This window comes from Manacus vitellinus, unplaced genomic scaffold, assembly GCF_001715985.3.
Source record: "Manacus vitellinus isolate BGI_N305 unplaced genomic scaffold, ASM171598v3 scaffold_9_pilon, whole genome shotgun sequence".
Classification (NCBI taxonomy): domain Eukaryota; kingdom Metazoa; phylum Chordata; class Aves; order Passeriformes; family Pipridae; genus Manacus; species Manacus vitellinus.
Genome location: NW_021940917.1, coordinates 4,391,315 through 4,414,797, shown reverse-complemented (window position 1 = coordinate 4,414,797; position 23,483 = coordinate 4,391,315). Strand labels below are relative to the sequence as shown.

Genomic DNA, 23,483 nt, shown 5'->3' with positions numbered 1-23,483 from the left:
AAGTAACGCACATCCTCTCGTGGCTATGATGACTTGTAAAATAAATATAATCACTAAAACCTGTCGCATACTGGGAAATGTTTGATGTGTTCAGTTTTTAGCTGCTGTCTCATTACAACTTAAACATTAAAAAAAATATTTTGAACTCTAGAGAACAAAGGATTGGCAGAAATTGCTGTTTGAGAAGGCTGAGATCAGATGGAGAGAACTGGGAATTATTTTGGGTCAAGATTGACTATCTCATAGTTGAGATATGATTCTGAGCAATCAACAGCAGCCTGTCCTTCTGACATTTAGGTTAATTTGAATGACATTGGTCCGTTTTGACATTTTTCTAGTCGTAAGTATGTATTTATTACCTCTCAATACAGTGACATTTTCTTTGTGACTGAAAGGTAATTTACCAGATGTCAAAAGCATATGCTTTTTTGGGGCAGAAACTTTGCTTTTATTTTTTTGCTATTTCTTTCATAATTGCTGTCAAACTCTTTGACAAATATCTGAATATCAAGTTGCTAAAAAAACTCAGTATCAGTTGCATATTGTGTACCATTGTACCCATGTTGAAATTCTCATGGGATATGAACATTTTTTGAAAAGTAAACTAGAAATATGTTTCATTTTGATTGAGTTTGCTTTAAAATAGCTAAGTAATTGAAGGCTTTTTTCTCGTTTTAGTCTTTCTTTTTATGTCCTCTTGTGCCCTTGCCAAAATTCTTCTCAGGAGCTTCTTCCACTGCTTTTTCCCCATCCAAGAAAGTGCCTACTACTATTCACGTATAATAAGAAAGAAAGAAATCACAGAAAGCAAAAGTAATTAGTAGATTCCAAAGAACAGTGTCATTGCATTGATACTACATTCTGACACTGAGGTATTTAATTTTCCTTTTCAATTTTCTGATATTTGCAGGTAATTAAAGTTAAATGGCTGTGACAATGCACATAATTAATTTTTCTTCCTTCATTTCATGACCCCATTCTCTAGATCCATACTCTGTTCACTGACTGAATTTATTCGCAGCACTTTCCTGTTTTATTAATTATTAAAAGAATAGTGCTGCATAAAATATTAAACTGTTGGCTGACATTAATTTTTTAAATGTAAGCAGAACAAGAGAGGTATTACCAGAATAATTTCTGGATTTTCCCTTCTTTAAGTACAAAAGAATTGCAAGACATGCAAATTAGCTGGAAATGCATAGTCATTTTACAAAGTACCAGGTATACCCTATATGACTTGCACTTAAATGTAATTATTTTCATATAACATAGAATTATTTCATTCCTTAGTTATAGATAAAACCATGCACTATCAGAACTGGAGACCATAATCAGACGGTATTTCAGTTATTTGTGCAAAATGCATAGTCCAGACATTACTGGGTCAGTCCTATCTTCTGTAATGCCTTAGCTGTGAGGGTTTTCCTCTCCTTACAGTTTCATTGTCTGTTAGCTGTTAATTTTTAGGATATTTGAGTCAACCTTGTGCTGCCTTCTCTTACAGGAATTAGAACTATTACTTTTAGATTAGAACTACAGCTTGTCTTCATTGGGCTTTATTTCAGTTAGCTATTTTAACTGAAGGCAAATCTATTTTGCTTTTTGTAAGGATAGTAGAGCCTGCTGGTTTGGTTTTTTTTTTTTTTTTGGTTTTTTTTTGGTTTTTTTTTTTTTGTTTGTTTGTTTTTTTTTAAAATGCCTCTTGTACTTGGAAATATTCATACAAGAAACAAGGGGGAATGTATGTATCCCTCAGGGATTGGTACTGGGGCTGATACTGTTCAACACCCTTGTCAGTGATGTGGACAGTGGGATCGAGGGCACCCTCAGCACGTTCAGTGACAACTTCAAGTTGTGTGGTGCAATTGACACACTGGAGAGAAGGGATGCCATCCAGAGGGATGTGGATAGGCTTGAGAGGTGTGCATGGGCCTGTGTAAACTTCATGAAGTTCAACAAAACAAAGTGCTATGCCTGTGGCAATCCCAGACAGACCTGCGGGTTGGTTGGAGAAGTGATTGAGAGCAGCCCTGTGGAGAAAGACTTGGGGGTGGTGGTTGGTGGAAAACTGTACATGAGCTGGCAGTGTGTGCTCACAGCCCAGAAAGACCTTGAGAAACCTGGTCTAATGGGAGGGAGGGTTGGGACTAGATGATCTTTAAGGTGCCTTCCAACCCTTAACATTCTATGATTCTGTGGTTAAGGATCAAAGTATACAGATGGGCATAAGCATCTGAAGTAACTTTCAAAAGCATTGTTTACTTTGGTGATGTTCCTAAACTACTGAAGTTTGCTGGTGTTTCTGCTGCCTTATTTGACAATTGAAAGAGAAGACAATTGAATTTGACTTTACAAGACGTGACAAGTGCTAAACTGTTGAATTCTCTTAGCATCTTTGAGAAGATGCCAAAAATTTGAATTCTTACAAAAACTTTAATGTGGGATTCCTGGTTAAAACACTTCAGAAATTATTGCATAAACAGAAAGAAGAAGGGCCCATTGTAAATAGTTTCGTAGAAGAAAAGTACCAAGAAGGTCACTGAAAACTATCTTGTGTTTTTGTTTAGACCTTTGATTTCATAGTGCATTTAAACCAGAACTATGTAGCCTAAGGAATGATTAAGTAGTTGTTGGACTTTGTCAAAACAGTCTGCATACATGGTACTAAGTATTTTGAATTACCAGATTCTCTTTCAAGCAGAATTGGGCTTTGGAACCTGAATTTTCACTTAACTTCATATAGTATCATGTGTAAAGATGATCAATGTAGATATATAGATTAGATTAAAGATATATTTGGAAAAGTGAGGTATCTATTTTGGTTGCCATTTTTTAACTTTAGTAAATATTTAGCTTGCAGTTCTTTGAACTGTTTAATAAATGGAAGTTTCATGTTCATGTATCAAATTTTCTGGTCTTTACACAGAATAAATTACAAAGTAGGAAGCTTGCTAGGTGAGAAACTTGTCTTCCTTAGATAAATTATCCTATTAGTAATGGGTTTTTATCGGTGTTTTTTCTGTCTTGGTTAATTTACCACAATTTTTTACATGTAGAAAATGTAATGTTATCATATCATACATGATCATAAAAGCTTTGTATTTATTCTGATTTACTTTTAAAGGCAGTATTTCCTTTTTACATTCATCGCTTCCTTGCCCAGCCCAAGAAATTGGCTGAAGCAGAGTAGGAACAATCTAAAAACTCAGCCTGGCAACGGTGGGGTGGATAAAGTGCATGTGCTTATGTTTGGGTTTTTTTCCCCCCAAATTTCTCTTCTTTTGCTTTGTTTTGTTTTAAAAAAATAAAAATTCTTAGGAGTGTGATGTAAGAATCTCTGTTTGTGAAGGACACGTTCCTTTTGCAATTTACTTTATCTTCTTGTCAATCAGCTGCATCTGAGAGTGAAAGCAAGGAACACAGTAGAAAAATACTCTGTGCAATCTGAGTTATTCTCATTGAAAAAGATGTTTTAAGAAGGGTCAGAGTATCTGGAAACACTAAAACTGATTTTTTCCCAGGATTTACTTGTGGCGTTCTCAAATATTTTTCTATATGTCAAATTACAGGATACTTATGTTATTTTGAACTTGTTTATACAGGAAAGAGACATAATGAAGTACTAGAGGTGATTTTTAAAAAATATTTGTCATTTGACATAGTCATGGACAGAGAGACATTGTGTAGGATTATATTCAGATTATGAACATTAAGTCATTCAGTGAGTAGTTCTACTGATTTTTTCTGGACCATTTATCTTTATCATATAATAGCCCCCAGCAATGAAGTATGGTTCTTAAATTGTTTTGGTTCCAGAAGCAAAGAAAGGGCATTCTTGAAAGCACATAGAGGTTTAATGTATTTTCATACATGAACAACATACTTGATGAAAGAAAATCTGGGCACTGATCTTACAGAGATGTGTTTTATAAGGGTGTAAGAAGGCTTCTGATTTTGACCTGCAAAAGAACTAATTTGAATGGCAACTCTGCATAGGTTGAAAGGAGTGTAAGTAGGCAGAACCTACACACAGCCACTGTTCAGCAAAAGTCATTATGCTTCTCTTCCACACAGAGAATATTATATACTTACCACAGAATCCCACCATAGCAGCAGTGAGATATCCTGAGGCTTGTTGTAGTAATGAGACTCTGGAGTCTAACCTGACACCATAAATTGCCTGAGAGAAAGGGTTTATGGGATACCTAAAGAAATTGTCAAAGACAGTCTGCAAAATATTTCCTAGAAATTGAACAGATTGCTTCAGGTTTACCTGAAAGTCACCATATAATCTATGACATGTTTCACCATTTTACATGGATATTCCTAAATATTCAATCAAAATAGAATCATAAAATCATAGAATGTCAAGGATTGGAAGGGGCCTTAAAAATCATCTAGTTCCCACGCACTCTCCCATGGGCAAGAACACCTCCCACTAGACCAGGTTGCTCAAGGCTTTATCCAGCCTGGCCTTGAACACTGCCAGAGTTGCTGCATCCACAACCTTCTTGGGCAACCTGTTCCAGTGTCTCACCACCCTCACAGTAAAGAGTTTCTTCCTAATATCTAAATTAAATTTCCCCTCTTTCAATTTGAACCCATTACTCCTTGTCCTATCACTACATTTTCCTGACAAAGAGTCCTTTTCCAGCTTCCCTATAGGCCCCCTTCAAATACTGAAAGGCTGCTGTGAGGTCTGCACACAACTGTCTCTTCTCCAGGCTGAACAGCCCTAATTTTATCAGACTGTCTTTGTAGGGGACATGCTCCAGTCCCCTAATCAACCTTGTGGCCTCCTCTGGACTTGTTCCAACAGTTCCATGTCCTTATGTTGGGGACACCAGAAGTGGATGCAGTACTCCAAGAGCAGAGTAGAAGGGAAGAATCACCTCCCTTGCCCTGCTGGCCACATTCCTTTTGATGCAGCCCAGGACAGGGTTGGTTTTCTGGGCTGTGAGCACACACTGCCAGCTCATGTTGAGTTTTTCATCTACCATCAACCCCAAATGTTTTGCCACAGGGCTGCTCTCAAATCACTTCTCCAACCAACCTGTAGGTATGTCTGGGGATTGCCACGACCCAGGTGTAGGACCTTCCACTTCACTTTGTTGAACTTCATGAGGATTACACAGACCAGGTCCCTCTGGATGGCGTCCCTTCCCTCCACGGTGTCAGCTGCACCACACAACTTGAAGTTGTCACTGAACTTGCTGAGGGTGCTCTCGATCCCACTGTCCATGAAGCTGACAAAGGTGTTGAACAGTACTGGTCCCAGTACCAGCCCCTGAGGGACACCACTCATCACTGTTCTCCACAGGGACAAAGAACTGTTGACCACAACTCTTTCTGTGCATCAATACAGCCAGTTCTTTATCCACCATCTGGCCCATCCATCAAATCTATGTCTCTCCAGCAGCACAGTGTCAAATGCTTTGGATAAGTCTAGATGGGCGATGTCAGTTGCTCTGCCCCAGTCCACCAGAGCTGTAGCACCGTCATACACAGTTTTCAAGAGTATCCACTTCATGATCTTGCCTGGCACAGAGGTGAGACTGACTGGTCTGTAGATCACCAGGTCTTCTGCATTCCCCTTTTTAATAATGGGGTCTATATTTCTCTTTTTCCAGTCATCAAAGTCGTGCAAGGTGGATAGAGGGTTTTGTGACAGCTTCGTATGCTTTTCCCAGCTGTCCATTTGTGACAGTTGCATGGCAGTTATTCCCTCCAGTATTTTAGAAACAGAGTGCTCTTAAGATGTCACTTTAAATTAAAGCCAAGATTTTGAACAAAATAATTTATTTATATTCTTGATTTAAATTTCAGTAGCATGCTGAGACTCAATTTACTCAGGCTGTCTTCTCTGGCAGAAAGGTAATTTTATTTAACTGTATGAAATTTCGTCAAAAAGAGAAATTTGTTTTAGCTTACAGGTAAAAGGTGCTTGTATCAACTGGATACTGAGTGAAAAATCTTTCCATACCTGACACCCATCATCTGTCTGAGTTTGTTTGTGCTGTAGAACACAGAAAATGCTCTTCCCCCTCAGCACCTTAAAAGCAATTTTTTTCTTAGTTTCTAGAAGGACAGGGAAGATGGCAGGATATGGTTGTACTCTTTCTGGGATTTTTTTGTGCCTTTTGTTTAAAAAAATTCTGAAAGATACTTATTAAAGTAATAGAACGTATGAACAATAACTACTGCCTATGTAGTAGGACAGATGGTGCTTGCTTGCTTCATTCTTGGAGAGTTTAGCAGATTAATTCCCAAATAGAAATTCCGGTTTTGTAAAGACATGTAAGTAAAAAAGAGGGAATCTTAAGTACTAGGTTTTTCGTAGAAGCCACAGAAGAATATGTTGTGCTTCTGCCTGTTTTGAGATGCCTGTAGTGTTATTGCAGACAACAGGACAGGCAAAAATTGTTTAGTGTGCCCTGTGAGACAGGTGTACTAACTTTGTAGCCTTTTTGAGTTCTTGGTGATGCATGTTTTCCAAATATAATTTTGGATAATGCTGGATTCTATTTGGAAAGTAAAGCTAGTAAGAATAATGATGAAAAAATTGGCATAGAAAAGGTAGAAAGTTAAGTATATTGCCATTAAGGAGGGGACTGAGAAAAGCACTTAGAGCTTTCTGTGAGAGCTCCAGTTCTGTTATTTAAAATAAAAGCAGAAATCAATTTCCTGTTTTTACTGGCTTAAATTTTTAAAATTTCAAGCAGTGGGTTTTCGACCCCATCAAGGCAACACTTTTTCTTCTGTCAGCTTTGAACAGCTGAATGGGATCAGCTGGGATCGTTACTTGCCTGGGGTATGTCCAAAGAAGGCCCGTGAAGAAAAACTCAGCCCTGAGAAACACTGAAGGGTCCCTGTTTTTACTGTGGTTCAAATCCTTTGTAAATGCTCAAAGTCTGTAGCATTTGCTAATTGAGTGGTGCACTGGCAGATAAACCAGTGTTTATTAAGTTAATGTAACAGTTTGTGAGAATTACTGAAATTCAGGCTTTTGGAAACCACAGGTGTTGAGTTACAGTAGAAATAAAATTTGATTTTATGTGTTGCTTCATATTTCTGATGGCTTGGAAACTTAAGTCCCCAAACTCCCCTGAACTTACAGAGAATAGATACACTCATTTCAGTGTCTTGGCTAAATTCCAGAAGTAATTGCATTCAGTTTATCTAAATTACACTCTAGTTTGAATTGGTTGAGATAGTTTCCATCTTCTGTGTTATGTTATTGTTTATTTAGATGTGTGGTGTTAAATCAGCTGCTGTTTTTCCAACTTGACATTGCTATATTTTGTTAGAAACTAATACTATTTCAGAGTGTACATATGATTTGCAAATTTCTTTGAAGCAAAAGAAGAAAAGTAAATTGTTGTGTTGTGGTATTTGTTATTTAATGGAGAAGTGCTTGTAAAATATCATGATTGTTGTTTTGAAATGTTCTTGAATAGGATATTTATGTATGCGCATTCTGAGTTTTTAAAGTCTAATGTCAGAGGTAAGTAATGTGATTTTGTTTAAATTAACTGGAGATGAACATTTCTCTAAATCTGAATTAAACTTTTTCACCTGGATTTGAGATATGCAAGTGACAGACAAGGAATCCATATGTCCTTTGCATGAGGCTGTTGCAATACCCTACCTGAAATTATTAACTCCACGAAAGACAAGACAAGTTTTAGACCTGTTGGCTGAAAATGACAGAAGTCATCCTCCTACCCAGTCAAGTTTGAGAACAGTAAATGTTTCCTATATCTAGGCATTTTTTTTTTAAGAAGATATTCATCTCATGTCTGAAATAAGTATTAACTATACTAATTTGTTTTAGTTTCTGTATTGTTTTGTCTTTGTCTTAGCATTCAGTTTATACTGTGAGTTAGCAGCGCATTGTCGGTTTTATTGGTTCAGTGAATGTCCCTAGTTTCAGATAGAAACTTTGGTGAATCTGTGCAATTTGTGATAGATAAAGGCTACCCTGACTGTATTTCAGATGACTAAGTATCACTTATGTAGATACTGGGCTGCTCTGGATTAAAGACTAGGGTACAGTGTATACTGAAAGAAACCAAAGAGACAAACTGTAGCAGAAAGTTGTCCTGATCGGGTATTCTTCCTCTATCTCCACCACTGTCTGTGGTATTTTAATCTTATCCCAGGGAATATGTAATATTTCAGAAAAATGGATGGGCACCACTTGTTTCCATCCTTTCACATTCTTCCCAGGAAAGAAGGAATTTGGTTGCTGCTGCTGTTGCTATTAGAACTAGAAAGTTGCCCTTCTATACATTGTCTGTTGTTTGAGAGCTGAACTTACAGACCTTTGAGCTCCACAGTGTGTGGCATAGTGCAGGCAGCTTTTCTTCTGCTTTTCTTATCTGTAGAAGTTGTCTTGCAATCATGAATAATTTTTCTTTCTCTGGAGACAGCATGACACCCAAGAAATGAAGTATAGAAACCAGCAGACACAACTACTTCCAAACTCTACAAAAAAAGTGCCTTAAGGCACTGCCCAAGGAGGGGGAAGCCCGTGTGCTGCAGGTAGTCCATCAGGCGGTTTCGACCTCTGTAGAGATACTCTGTGAAGAATGTGGCTGTTGAGAAAAGGTGTGGGTATATGTCTGCTTTGCTGCTCAGGTTACATGTTGGAGAAATGGTGGACTGAGTTCACCCTGGTTTTTGATACCTGTCTGTAAGTTTCTAAGTAGGGACTATAAGCTTCCAGCAGCATAGATTTCTGTATACTTCAGATAACTAGTGTTCCTACTCTGTTGTGATGAAGATCTATACATGGTGCCAGGAGAGGAAGCATAAAACCAAAGAAAACCTTGAGGAATAACAAATGAAAATCTTAATTTAATTTAATTTTTAGTTTTCTTTTTAATTTCATTACATATACTGATGTCCAAATTCTACATTTTGTCTTCTAAATTCGTTTATTCTTTTCTTGTTTTTCAATACCAAATTAAAGAAGGTAGTTGATAAAGGCTAAAGTTTTCTGGTTTTTCTTGTATTTTAGTATATTGAGGTTTTAGAGCAAACTTACTTGTACTTTCCAGAGTGCATTTTCTCTTGTCTTGTTGCTTTCTTTTTATTTTCTTATTTTTTATTTCCATTAAATTGAGATCAGGTAAAGCAGTGGAATTTGATCTTATTCATTCATGTTTCTTCAGCAGCTTGGAGTTTTCCTTTTATAAATGAGCCACTTTGAACTTTAGAGAATGGGTAATTGCATGTAAAAGAGATGAAGGAAAATGAAACATTACAAATAAAAACAAAAATGAGAAAGTGAAGGGGGAAAGTGTTGAATGAAGTGAGGAATGTTGACAGACTTCTGGCAAACAAAATGGGAGCAATATGATGATGGCCATGGGAATCAGTCACTCGGTTTTTCAGGAAGAATCAAAAGGCAATTTTTTGGATGAGATTAAAAAAAAACCCTTGCTCTTTTAGAATAATTCATCAGGCTTTATGGTTCTGTACTAGAATTTTTTTGGAAAAGGAACTGAGAATTTTTGGTTAGGAATATTGCTAAAACATTACTTGTTTTGCAAATTACATTTTAGGTGTATGTGGAGATGGAAATCTTTGGAATAAAGGAATAATATCTGAATTTTCACATAGAGTCTAATAGTGTAAATTCTGTGGTGTTTCAACCACTGCTTATAAACTTAGTAAAAGCTTTTGGAGCTGATAAAACAGGCCATGGAGTAGTTGAATTAAGTTTCTTTTTTTTAAAAAACCTTTAACTTGCAAGGTGTAAAGTGTTTATTGCTTGAGGCAGAGCTGTTAAATAATTTTCAAACATGATTTAGGTAAGCAAATAGCCCTAATCAGTGACCTAGTACATTATATGAATAAGTGTAGTTTCTAGAAATCTTTAATCCAGAACTTGACAAATAATATTTAGCCAAGGTATATAGTGTTAGTGACTATATGGCCATTGTACATTACACGGGATTATGTATCTGTTTAGAGTGTGCAATAAAACAAGCATGAGTGAATAATTTTATTTTTGTTATAGCATATCTGTGGTTGCTAAAATTTAACTTAATCTTTCTGTAGGAAACAGTCGTATTTCCTTTACGTGTTTGTACAGTAACAAATGTGCAGTTTTTGTTTCCGATGGTGACTCACATGTGTTACAGTATTACACTTAACAGTAGCATAAGTTCATTGTCTACTGGGAGGCAAAACAGCAAAAAAAGGGCAAGTGACCACAAAGGGAAAGGGGATGTGTTTTGCTTGGTGTGGAGAATAGGTTTGCTATCCTGACCTGTTTATTTTACTAGAGTTTACTGTTTTTCAGGTGCAGTTAAAAACAAATCATTCAAGTCAATATGTAATTCGTACACAGCCAACAAACACCTGTCTGTCTACACTTGAATGTGCAGCTATTGCTCTTACTATCATGGAAAAGAATAAGAGCATACAAGAGGTATGTAACTTCAAACACCTGGGTTTTTCTTCTATGAATGGTAGAGGAGCAGCAAAGGTACTTTGCTATTAGTGTAACACATTTGACAGTTAAAATCTTAATGACATTGCAATGGTTTTGTTGAATAGGAAACTAAACAAGAGTGTACCAATGGAAACCATTTTTCTTCAATGTGTTCAGACTACTGTGATTCCTTCATGTTTGTCCATAAAGGCTCTGCGGTTTTCCTGTTCTTTACCCAACATAGCTGTGAGATTGCTAAGGAAACTTGTTAGGTACAAGCTGAATGTTTGTTAGCTTTGTAGCTCCACAGGCTAATGAGGCAACACCTGACACAGAGGGAGCTAACTGGGGCAGCCCAACCTGCTCCACAAATAAAGAAATTAGCAACTATTTCAACCAAGGCAGTGGGTGATAGTAGTGGGTGACTCTGCTTTATGAGATGCTCATCTCTTAAGGGCCTGACGTGCTCTCAAGAGAGGTGTGTTGCCTTCAGGGAGCCCAGATAAGGAATGTCACTGAGAAGCTGCCAAGCCTAGTTAAACCCACTGATTATTACCCACTATTAGTGTTCCATGTGAGAGCTTGCAGCAGTCTGGGGAATTACAGAGTCAGTAAAGGGCTCTGGAGCTCGAGTAGTTTTTTCATCAGTCCTTCAGGTTAAAGGAGAGGGTCTCGAAATGGCCAGCTGAATCTGACAGGTCAGCAAATGTTTAAAGTGATGGGACTGTAGTCAGGATTTTTTACTCAGACCATGGGACTTGCTTTCCTAAGCTTAATTTCTTGGGGAGGTAGTGGGGTCGGTCTGACAAGGGAGGGAAAATGTGTCTTTGGTTGGAGACTTGCCAATCTGGTGAATGGGGCTTTAAACTAGATTTTTCAGGAGAGGGCACCTATCTGTCCCAATGCTGCCAGTCAAGGAGGGGATGTAGCCTTCTCTGTCAAGGACCAGCTGGAGAGTATGGAACTCTGCCTGAGGAAGGATGAGCAACCAGCTGAGAGCTTCTGGGTGAAGTTTAAAGGGAGGACAGGGGATGTTATATTGGGGTCTGCTACAGGCCACCTGATCAGGAGGATGGTGTGGATGAAGCCCTCTCTGGGCAGATAGAAGCAGCCTTGGTTCTCATGGGGCTCACAAGCCCTGGTTCTCATGGGGGATTTCAACCACCCTGATATCTGTTGGAGGGACAGCACAGCAGGGCACAAGCAATCCCAGAGGTTCCTCGAATGTGTCAAGGACAACTTCCTTATACAAGTGATTGAGGAGCTAACAAGGACAGGTGTCATGCTGGACCTTGTGCTCACCAACAGGGTGAGGAATTCAGTGCTCTGAGGCAGCCTTGGCTGCAGGGACCATGAGATGGTGGAGTTTGAGATCCTCAGGCGCTCAGCAAGCTCACTACCCTGGACTTCAGGAGGAGCAGCCTGTGGCCTCTTCAAGGAACTACTTGGTAGAGTCCCAGGGGATGGAGCCCTGGAGGGCAGAGGGGCCCAAGAATGCTGGCTGAATTTCAAGGATCACCTCCTCCAAGCTCAGGAATGATGCATCCCAGCATTGGAGGAAATCAGGCAAAAATGCCAGGAGGCCCCCATGGATGGATAAGGAGCTGCTGAGCAAACTCAGACCAAAAAAGAAGCTTTCAGAAAGTGGAAATGAGGACAGGTGGCCTGGAAGGAACATGGGGAAATTGTACAGGAAGCTAGGGGTAAGCTTAGGGAAGACACGTTAGAATTGAGTCTGGCCAGTGATATCAAGGATAACAGGAAGGACTTCTGTAGATCTATTACAAGGAAAAGAAAGACTAGGAATACTGTTGACCCTCTCTACAGGGAAATGGGAGACCTGGCTACTTTGGACAAAGAGAAGGCTGATGTTCTCAACAACTGTATGCCTCAGTCTTCAACAGCAAGTGCTCCAGCCACGCCACCCAAGTCGGGAAAGGCAAATGCAGGGACTGGGAGAATGACAGTGTTGTAGTGTCTTCCAGTTCCTTCTTTCCTTCTATCTCATTCTTCTTTCCCATCACATTTTCTTATCCTGTAATACTCTCTTCCACACTTCTTCCTGTCCCTCTGAATATAATGAGAAGAGTGACTCAGATTCTCATCCCATATATATTACTTCTTTAAAAAGTTGATTTCAAGGTGCCAAATACATGCTGTGATTGCTGCAATACAAAATAAAAATCTGTAGAGAAGGCAGCTGGAGACTTAGACCCAAGCAAATAGAAGTACTGCTATGTATATTGCAGGGAAAGTTGTGTGGAGATGCAGTGTTGTAGTTATCTCTTCATGTGATGTTTTTCTAAGTTCACTTGACATTTTTTAGTACAAAACTTCAAAACATAGACCATGTACCAGGCATGTGTAATATACAAAATTGTACAAATGTAAGGTGCTAGACTGATTTTTTTAAAAAACACAGCTTTCTTTTGGGTATTTCTTAACTATAGTGTATAGAAAATTACTTTATTTTGTGTACTCTGTTAAGTAGCTGTTAACAACTGTTCACTTGTACTAATATGTGGAATGTACGTGTTGAACTCTTTATGTTACCCAAGTTATGCTCGCTCTAAAGTACGATTGGTATTTGTAGCAAAGGAGTATATTAGCAAGCTTGTCAGAAGTTATAGTCTAAAATCACTCCGATGTCTTAATTTTCATGAAGCCAGAAAAACATGATGATTATTTAGTTGATTTATGTTTCTTTGATACTGAACAATATGGCAAGCAGTGACTTTGACTTTCTTGTGTTTTTTCCTAGTGGTAGCTAAAATGTGAAGCCACTTAAAGTCAGGAGAGTTTATAATTTTAATTTGCACATCCTACAATAAATGTTGGGATATGATATGTATGTGTACACACTTTAAAATGTTTATTTACTTCAGTTGACAACAAAACTGTCATAGAAAAATTCACATATATCCCCCAATTTCTTCATATTCTACTAGTGAGGAACAGTATTACTTCAGGTACTACCAGATGAGGCTGTTGGGAATTTGTAAAATACCTTTGGATACAACTTGTTTAAAATTGAGCATTTTCAAGATAGGAGAAACTTGAGAAAATTTGAAGATAGTAAAGTTCCTGTCTCCCTTACATAGGACATTAAATTGTTCAACTCCCTTAAATTTAAGGTTAACTTCACTTAAGATCTGAATTCAAAATTACTGAGCTGACAGATGTTTGGAGTAGCTGGTGCTAGACTGAAAAGTTTCATTTAGTTAGCAGTCAGATAGGATTAATTTCCTTTTTAGCATGTGTTGATCTCAGAATATTTATTGAAGTCAAATAACCATTATCATTTTTAATAGATTGATAATTTTTAATTATCCTTTGAAGTTGAAGCACAGCAAGGTGGTCTTTGACTCTCAAAAACCTGATAACAGGTTGTGACAGGAGACTGAGTATAGTACTGCATGGAAAATAGTAAGGTTTTCTCTGCAAAAACTAGACAGCAGAGATGATCTGAATACCCACTCACAGCTATCTTGAAGATTAAATGCTGTTGTAAGACAGGGCCACTGACCTCCAGCAGTCCTGCAGGCATGGAATGCAACCCACTGGGTTATGTCTTCCTAGCAGCCAACTCACAACTCTTATATGTCATTGGAGGAATTTGGGACTTAATAGTTCTTGAGTTTAAGTTTATCCCAGGTCAAAGAATACTAAATCAACGTTAGCCTTTCCTTGTAAGTTGTGATCCCACTAGTCTGTGATGGAAGAGGTCATTAAGATAATGTCCTTCTTAATCTTTTGTTGCTGACATTAGTAATATAATTTTAAAAAGCCTTCTGAAAAACACCTATGAGTAGTTTTGCACCATAGGCCCTGGTCTGCAATCTGATCGTGTGCTCAGGATGTAGTACAGAAGGATCTGTGAAAAGCGATTTAAAGCTCATCCATGTACCCACTACTTGCTGCTGTTCACCCTTCATTGCTCATATATCTTTGCATCAGCTAATTAATATTTTGATACTCAACCTCTGTCTACTATAAAAGGTTCTCAGGTCAAAAACTACTCCTACCACTTGCATAGTGTATAGTGTGCCACCTCCATATCTGCCTCTGTGACAGTAGAGAGTTTCCTTAGCATTAAATCAATTGCATTTAAAACTAGACTTGGATAAAGTCTGTAGACACACAAGAAATTGGAACTCTGTGTAAAGAGGCTTTTCAAGAAACTTGTGTATATATGTGGGGGGTTATATTTATTTTTTCTTTGTTGTGCTACAACAACATATTTTTTCTTCATTAGGACTTCTGTCTTATTGAGGGTTTAGTTCATGTCCACAGTTACCCATCTGGTATTCTGGTACCTGTATTCCTTCATCCTTATCAGTCAGAACTGGCTCAGCCTACTTTTCAAAGACAAAATTACCTGTTTCTCAAAGTGTTGAGAAGTGTTGAAATGTAGCCAAGAGCTACATTCATGAAAGCTCTCTGAATTGAGTGCTATTCCCAGCATATAAGATGGTGAATTGAAGTTGAAAGCTATGGAAGTTAAAAACGGGCACTTAGTTTGATGCCTAGTATAAGTCACTTGATTTTCCTCTGTGCTCGTAAGAGTCATGTTTTTCTCATTAGAATCTTAGCTCCTGCTGACTGCAGTTACATTTGTGATTGTTGTACACATCTGCACATGAGGTTGTGTGATACTGAGTCAGGCAACCAGAAAATGAAGAATCTACGGTTAGGAACCTCTTGAGATAAAATTGGTTTGTGTGGCATCATTAGGTATAAATATTGCTGGAAACATGGATACAGTCCAGGATAGCAGTCCCGCTGCCTCGACCATGAGTCCCTCCTCTCTTTCTAAAACCCTGCCTCAAGGGACTTTTGTGCAAGCACAAACAGCTTAGTTATTGTGGCTTATTTTATTACCGCTTGTTGACCGAGCCACAGTAATTGATTGTAGTCCATTACTAAGGTCAAGTCAAAGCCATAACTTACAGTAATGTAGCTGGGGCTGAAGTCAGGATTGAGTGGATTTGAGGAAGGAGTGAGGGATGGCAGCAGGTAGGTGAATATATGACTGCTGTCTGGTTCTTTTCAGTACATCTCTTATTCAGCTGTGCTTTCTGTGTCTCCAAAGGTTATATTTTATCAGCATTTATCATCCAAATTATATTTTATCAGCATTTTTAAGTAGTCATTGAATAAAAATTGATGGAATAATTGATGTCTTTAAAATATCTTACTAAAAGGCTGGGTTTTTTGTCCCCCACCCCTTCATCTTTTTGCAGACTATACTCCATCCACTTCAAGCTTTATGCTCTTTCCAGCTTCAGCATGGTGCCCAGATCCATCACAGCAAGGAACATCTTCTCAAAAATGGCTTATATGACAAGCCAATGCCAAAGAATAAACGCAAACTCAGAAGAATGGAGCTTTTGGTGAATAATGTTAAAATATAAGAAAACTGTACTGACTGTGCAGTGGAATTTATTTGCAGCTCACAAATGAATAGGACTCTGGATTTTATCCAAATGGTTGACTGTACTATAATAAAACAACTTTTAGACCTTCATAGGAAAGAGTTTATCTACCAACATGACAAACAGTAATGGACAAGCTTTTTCATTTTTGCAGTAGGCCAGGTGCCTTTTTTCAGATGATGGAAGATCATTCTCACTTCCTGGAAAGAAGAGAAAGAAAACTCTGAACATAATTTAGAGTTACGCTATCACTTGAGTGTCAAATACGATCCTCAAAATGACTGGATAAATTTATTTTCGGGAGGCTTTTATCAGTACAAAAAGACAAGAAATATGAATATGAATGTGATGGGACAGTAAGGCTTCAGCATTTAGAATTATATTGAATTTCTGCTGAGCTTTTTAGCTTCAGTATCTAATTACAGTAGGCTTTCAAACTGTAATTCCTTATATTACTTGTTTCAGATGAACATAAGGCATGGTATTTGGATAGTTCTTTTTAACTTTGAGATTTTTATTTCTTATATTGTTAGAACTCCTTTTTGTAAATTTACATATATTTTACAATGCAGTCAGGTTTTGTTTCTCTCAGACTTAATTTTTAAATTAAGCCTGCAGATGTTTTTACCAGAAACTGAACAACTCCTACTTAAAAAAAAAAAAAAAAAAAGGCAATGTAGAAAAATGATTTTTGGAATTTTAACTGAGGTGCTTCACTCTTGAGTAAAAACTAGTCTTTTGCAAATGGGGAGATCTTGTAGATATGAATGTATCATACCCGTATCTTGACATGCAATGGTTATGCTACTAAAGGAATTAAACAAGTCCAATGTAAATGGCTCTGTAAGAAGTATGATGCAATGACAAATGATTATGTCTGGTTACAGCCTACTAACAGGATTACAGATCTTAGATTTCATGTGTTCTGTAGGTTTTCACTTCTAATGGTGATAGATAACTGTACCTCTTTCTAATGGGAATTGCTGGAAGCAGAAGAATTGGGTATTTTCACAAGTTTTCTGAAATAATATTCTATGATCTGGAGGAAAAAACAGAGTAAAATAAAGGGTCTGTTGATCCTTTCTTCTTATACATAAATGCCTCCTTCGTATAACAGATTAAAATGCTTAATGTTTGTCTTTACTGTCAGTCCCACTCTAGGTAACAACATGGAGCTAATTGGCTACTAATTAACCTTAAAAAAAGATGTTTTGTCTTTAATTTATGAGATGCAAGGCAAGAAACTACAGAATTGGGGGATGTAAACACAACTAATCAATATATTAACTGAAAGTTTTTCTGCGATTAACAGGAGAGGTCAAAATTAGGTCAGAGATTAGCTAAGAAGTTTTAGTTAACCCTGAGCTAATAGTGACCTTTTGTTTAGGCATGGATAAACAATATAATTTGTCTGGCTATGTTAGCAAAGTTTATATAACCTTTTTCTCTTCTCCCGGTCTAGATAAATCCGGTATCTGTCGCTATATTCAGCAAAGCTGAATTAGTTTTGACAAATCTGAAGCAAACCAGTCTCATATGATTAATGATAGTGTAGTTGCACTTTCGTTCACATTGGAACAGAGAAAGGGCATGTTTATTCCTGTAACACACCAATCTCCAGGCTAACTTGGAGTCTGAAGTTGCAATCTCATGCAATTTGCTTGCGCAGCCTTGTGTGTGATGCTGCCTCCAGTTCTGGGATTGGCATGACTCCTGCTGGGCTGGGAATCTTCTTTCCCTGTGCTGTGGGATGTGCTCAATAACTCCTTAAGGAAACAAGGGTATCAGTTAAGCTTTATTGTTAATACCATATTTGCATATATGGATGATGTTCACATTTAATGTGTGTGTTAATTTGATTTACCTTATTTTAGATTCATCTAGAACAGTAGTGTATCCTTTGACCTACATCGTGAAGATTATTTTCCTAAACAGAAGATTAAATGTGTCTTTACATAATATGTGAGTTTATATTATAGAAAACAGAAAGAAATTTGTATTACAGCCTGGAATTCAGAGCCATCTGCAAAATGCCTTAGAATTACAGGATCAGAGAAATAGTTGTCTTAATTGAGTTATAATCCTACATTAAATGCTCCCATGTGTGCAGTCTGTGCAGAGTTTTCATGTTTTTCACCAAAGGACAAATTCTGCACAGCTTACAATATGCACTTTTTAGCTTTGTTGATTCCTCTTGCTCTTTTAATTTTGCTCCCGTGGATAACAGGATTTGTAGGATCTCATGCTGGATGCATGGAAGCCTTTAATTGCTAATTTCCTGTGTTGTACGATACTAGATCAATCACTATGCAGCAGTTGCTGAAGAAATTAAAACCAATTCATTGCAAACCTCCAGGCATTTTATTTTTGGAGCTTTTTTTGTGTGTCCTGGCTCAGCTATAATATAGTGAACATTTAGATGCAACAGAGCAGTCACATGAAGTTCAGTTTTAGGTTTGTTTGAAGCTATTAAACACAAAACACAATACTTTTAAAAACTTTTTTTGGTGGAACTTTCATGATTTTAAAAATGTGCACAGTATAAGAAAAAGAGTTTAGAAAGTTTGTTTTCAGGTCTCTTGGATTCAAAATTTACCTATAAATACATTACCTCAAAGAAATGAGTACTCTGAAGTCCAAACTCTTTTGACTAAGTTGTGTGTGATGAACCAGCACTCTTTGTAAGCAATTCCAATAGAATGAATTTAATTTTCAGTTTTATTTTTGCTGTTATGGTAGATCTGTTTCATTTTTCACTTTCCGAAAGATTAATGAATGAAACCCACCAGTCTAACAAGATATTGATTAAAAAAGAAGGAATGTGTTTGGTTCTAATGTTTGGTCCTTTGTCCTTGTCCACTTTGTACTTCCAAATATTGCTACCAAGATGAAAACTGCCTTCTGTGTGCCCCAGTGTTGTGCTTTAGAAAACTGGTGACATGGATATTAGGCTTTTGAACAGGTATATATATTTTTCAAAGATGGGCGTTGTTAAGTTGCCATATTTCTATAATCTGTGAGACACAGTCTAAGAAAAAATACAAAGCTAGAAATCTTTTCAAGTAAGAACACACACCACATCTCCTCTTTCGTTTAGAAAGCTTTCGTATTAAGGAGGCGCTCCGGACAAATGTAAATGTATTTTTCTTCAACATTTTACTTTCATTGCCTCATAACCCCATACTACCAATAAATTACTATTTTATTAGGTTTTTTTTTGAAATAAAAAACAACCTGACTTCAAAAAGGGGAAACATTATTTTAAGATTAAGGAATTTTTTCTCAACTGCTCCATTAGATAAAAAATTGCTTATGCTGCATTATTTTGTACAACTTCCCTGCTTGTTTTGAAATATAATTAAAAACTGAATGGTTTAAAAGGGATAGTGTTTTGTGCTTTTCTCTTGGTGTTTTTGTTTTTTATATCTATGTACATGAATGCACATAAATTATATATTTGTTTCTGCCTCAGAGCAGTAAAAGATATAATTTACTGTGATGATGTGCCACTACATCTCTACAGAACTGAATTTGTTTGCATGTGCCAGTAATACAAAGTGGTATTACAAAGCCTAGTCCTTTTTTTGTGCCTTTTTAACACCATTCAGTCAGTTAATGAAGAGAGATGGCTTTGCCTACGCTGTTTGAAGGAAAAGGATTCCTTTGTTATCCATTGAAACCTCCATGAAGACTAAATTGCTTTGGCCCTTACTCAAGCGTTTCAGTTTTAGAGCTCTCTTCTTTATTTCTGCCGTGGTGGCTAACTCCCGTTTGCTGCCCCAAAAGCATGCACGTCTCCCTACGCTCTCTCTGCATCTCCAGCCAGTGTCCTAGCAGGAGTAATGAGCTGAATATTCTGTACCTCACCCACAGTTTTTCCTTCCCCAAATTGTTACACTCATGTTAAAAAAAAAAAACAAAACCAGAACTCCTTCCTTTCTTAATGCAGCCATTCCTCACCTTTCTGCTATAAAACCTGCATTTTAGGAGCTTCCATACTGCCTTGGTTACCAGGCTTGTTCCTTTTATCCCATTCTGCAAACCTTCCAAAGTTCTGGCCCTGAGAGCTGCTGCTTTTGCAGTGAAAGGACATATGACAGATGGAAGTAAAGAGGAGAGAAAAAGAGAAAGGTTTGTGTTTTAAGAAGTTGAATAAGAAACTGTCATGGTTTAACCCCAGCCAGAGCCAAGCCCCACACAGCTGCTTGTTCACTCCCTCACCAGCAAGATCAGGGAGAGAATCAGAAGGGTGAAAGCCAGAAAACTCCTGGGTTTTGATGAAGACAGTTTAGTAAGAAAAGCAAAAGCCGCATGTGCAAGTAAAGCGAAACAGGAATTAATTCACTGCTTCCCATGGGCAGGCAGGTGTTCAGCCTCTCCAGGAGAGCAGGGCCCCATCACACGTAATGGTGGCTTGGGAAGGCAGACACCATCACTCTGAACATCCCTCTTTTCCTTCTTCCACCAGCTTTATATGTTGAGCATGATGCCATATAGTCTGGAGTATCCCTTTGGTCAGCTGGGATAACCTGTCCCAGCTGTGCCTTCTCCCAACCTCCCACACACCCCCATCACCTCACCAACCTGGCAGTATGAAAAGCAAAAAAGGCTCTGTGCAAGTGCTACTCAGCAATAACAAAACCTCCTCTGTATTATCAACCAAAACACAAACCCATACCAACCACTGTGAAGAAAACTAACTTACCCCAGCCAAAACAAGTACAGAGGCTTAAGGGAAAAGTTGTTTCTTTTGCTAGGGTATGTCTGCTAAAAACCTTGGTACTCATCACTGTGGCTTCGTGTTCACTTAATACCAAGATTGTCCTAACAGTTTGACTTACTTGTGGAGTAGGGTACCTGCATTGTTTTTTTGGTTTAAGATTCATGCAATATTTCTTTCGATCCCTTTGTATTTCCTGAAAGATGCTAACTAGTTTTCTATGTGAGGAGGTACTTCTATCACTAAGCAACAAAAGATTGCTATACCTATGGGACAGCAATGCTCACAGCACAGTTAGGGCTTAAATTGATGTTTATACACCACTTGGTCTGGTTGGACCATGCATACTGCACTTTTTATGTCCTGGATGTAAGAGGCAGCAGATGCTCAGTTGGAAGTGGCTTTGAACTGTTCTCTCTGCCCATGGAAGTAGTAATTAAAAACCTCAGTAGCTGTAATAGACCATATGCTACTCTGTGGCCTACTGTGTCTATAAGGACAGGTAACATATTTTAGCTTTTATAGCTTTTTTAGCTGAACCGAAACTGGAACTTTATGTTACATATGCAAGATGCTTTTGGGCTTGAATACTAGAATTTGCTCTCAATGAGGAGATAATATCAGAGTATGTACAAAATATTTAAAGCACCTTAAGACAGACCTACTTAATGTGTTAGTGTAAGAAAGCAACAGAATATTTGGCAAATTAATAACATATAAACCATTTGCTGCTTATATATACATGCATGTAAATATAGATCATGTGTTTATAAAATACATAAGTTATTAGAAGTTATTGCCAATTAAAAAAAAAAAAAAGCTTTAAAAGGAAAATTAAATTTCTATGAAACAAAAGCCAGTGCTTCTAGTTACCTGTTTTCCTTTTGTTGCTGAATGACTCATATATATACATATATAAAATGTGTAGATAAAAATTTCTATTGGTATTTTTATGTGCTCTTTTTTTAAATACATTTTTAGGTGGATATGTTGAGAAACGGGTCATATACTTGTTGTGATTAAGCATTTGCAGAATTGAGGTCACATACACTGCCTTTGATTTTTTTTCATAATTACCAGCAGAAGGCAATGAGGAAAAAATTACACTGTACTATATTAATATATCAGCTTATGGTGCTTTATTATATTTAAAGCAATCCTCTAAGGAATTTAACTTTACCCAAAATCAAGCTCCTTATTCTTTTCAGGTATTAGATAGGATGTCTTCAGTCAGTGCTAGATGTGCTGGCGTATGCCAAATGTGGAATCAGTATTGTGAGGAATACTAGATTTAGATGAGAAGATTATTCATATAAGTTTCCCTAGAAAGATTATGTTAATTTTCACTGAAAATGAAAGTCCATGGACTAGTTTCTGTGCCTGGTTTGTTTGTTTGATTGTTACCATAGAGGTGTAATAGAATTGCACATAACTGGAATCTTACTGGTCATTCTCTTTCATTCTGAAATCTATCAACAAATGGATTTGGTAATGGAAAGTACTGGTAGTCAGGTATTTGCCAAAAAAAAAAAAAAAAAAAAGAAGAGCTGTGGTTTGTGACCCTTGCCTTATTTAAAGACTTTTTCTTTCTGTTCTTCTTTGAGCAGGCATTGGTAGTACACAAGATACACACTTCAGCTGATCTTGAAGCAGTTGTGAGATTCTTGTTCTCCTTGGCTCTGTTCGCCTATCTCCCCAGACAGCAGTTCTCCCCTCTGGGATTCGTGGCACTTGCAATGTTGTGATCAGTGAGAGCTTCACACTCTTTAGCCAAGCAGGCTGAACCTACATCTCTGCCTGCAAAACTAAATCCTCCTTGCCTATCTGTTCAGACAGCGGTCGTGTTTCCTTTTGACTCAGTTGTCACTGTGGAGTTGCAGATGATATTTTGCAGAGCTGTTGTGGCACTGTTGGGGCATTATGTGCTTTTGATAAGAGAAGGGAGAACACACCAGTTTCTGTTGCAGTTACTGTTTACTAGGGGTTTATCTGAAATGGAAAAAATAAAATGTCGGTATTGTCCAATGATAAAGGACAAATTATGAAAGCAAACTTTTAAGGATCAGATTTTACACTTTACCTAGGAGCTCATAACAGCAGGTCCTTGCTTATGTGACCTTCACAAGATGCAAGGAAAATCGCAGCCCTTCTGTTCAAGGGAATAGAAGAACAATTTTGTCTTTCTATCTCTAGAGGCATGTATCACTTCAAAGACAGAGAGAAAGGGGCATGACTGTTGTGCAGCTCAAAACTGTAATACTGAGTATGACTGCTATAAAAGGAAATCTGTGGATGGATGCAGCCTCTTCTTTAGGATATGTCCTCTTTAAAGTTTTTAAGGACTTTACATCAAGAGAAATTTAAATGTATTTAAAAATCAAATGAGAAGCGTTCACTTACCTGAAGTCAGCATTGTTGATCTCAGTCACCTCTGAATTATTTTTGTTGTTGTTTTCACAGTGTGTATAAGAGAAGTTGATACTAATTCAAAGTGATAACAAAGTGTGGGGACAGGGAATTGGATGTTTGTGGTTTTGTTTTGTTTTTAAAGATAGTTCTAAAATTCAGGAGCACGGGAGAAGTTGTTACCAAAGTTGAATTGGTTGTAAAGAGCAGTGTGAGTTACAGAATCAGAGAGTTTTCAACCCTGTAGTTTGCATCTGCTCTGACTTCCCAATACTTTGAAGAAAAATTGTAATGTGAATTTGATAAACTTTCAGAGAACTAAATCAGTCTTCATCTTTATATTCTGTTGAAATAAATAATTTTTTTTTAAAAAGGAACTTTGCTGCCCTTTCTAGAGGAACTCTGCCTTTGTGAAGCTTTGGATTAAATTTTAGTGATTTGGATTAAATTCAAGTTTTACAGTTAGCTTTGATTTTTT

At 37.5% G+C, this 23,483-nt stretch overlaps 1 protein-coding gene across 1 annotated transcript in view; it reads left to right on the top strand.

Moving 5' to 3' along the window:
• Positions 1 to 16,549, top strand: part of DTWD2 (DTW domain containing 2) — a 74,755-nt gene extending 58,206 nt beyond the window's left edge. The window contains exons 5-6 of the mRNA XM_018086137.1: positions 10,313 to 10,441; positions 15,688 to 16,549. Of these exons, the coding sequence (XP_017941626.1) occupies positions 10,313 to 10,441; positions 15,688 to 15,858 (300 nt within the window). The 3' untranslated portion in view covers positions 15,859 to 16,549. The remainder of the gene's footprint in view (positions 1 to 10,312; positions 10,442 to 15,687) is intronic.
• The last annotated feature ends 6,934 nt before the right edge of the window (positions 16,550 to 23,483 follow it).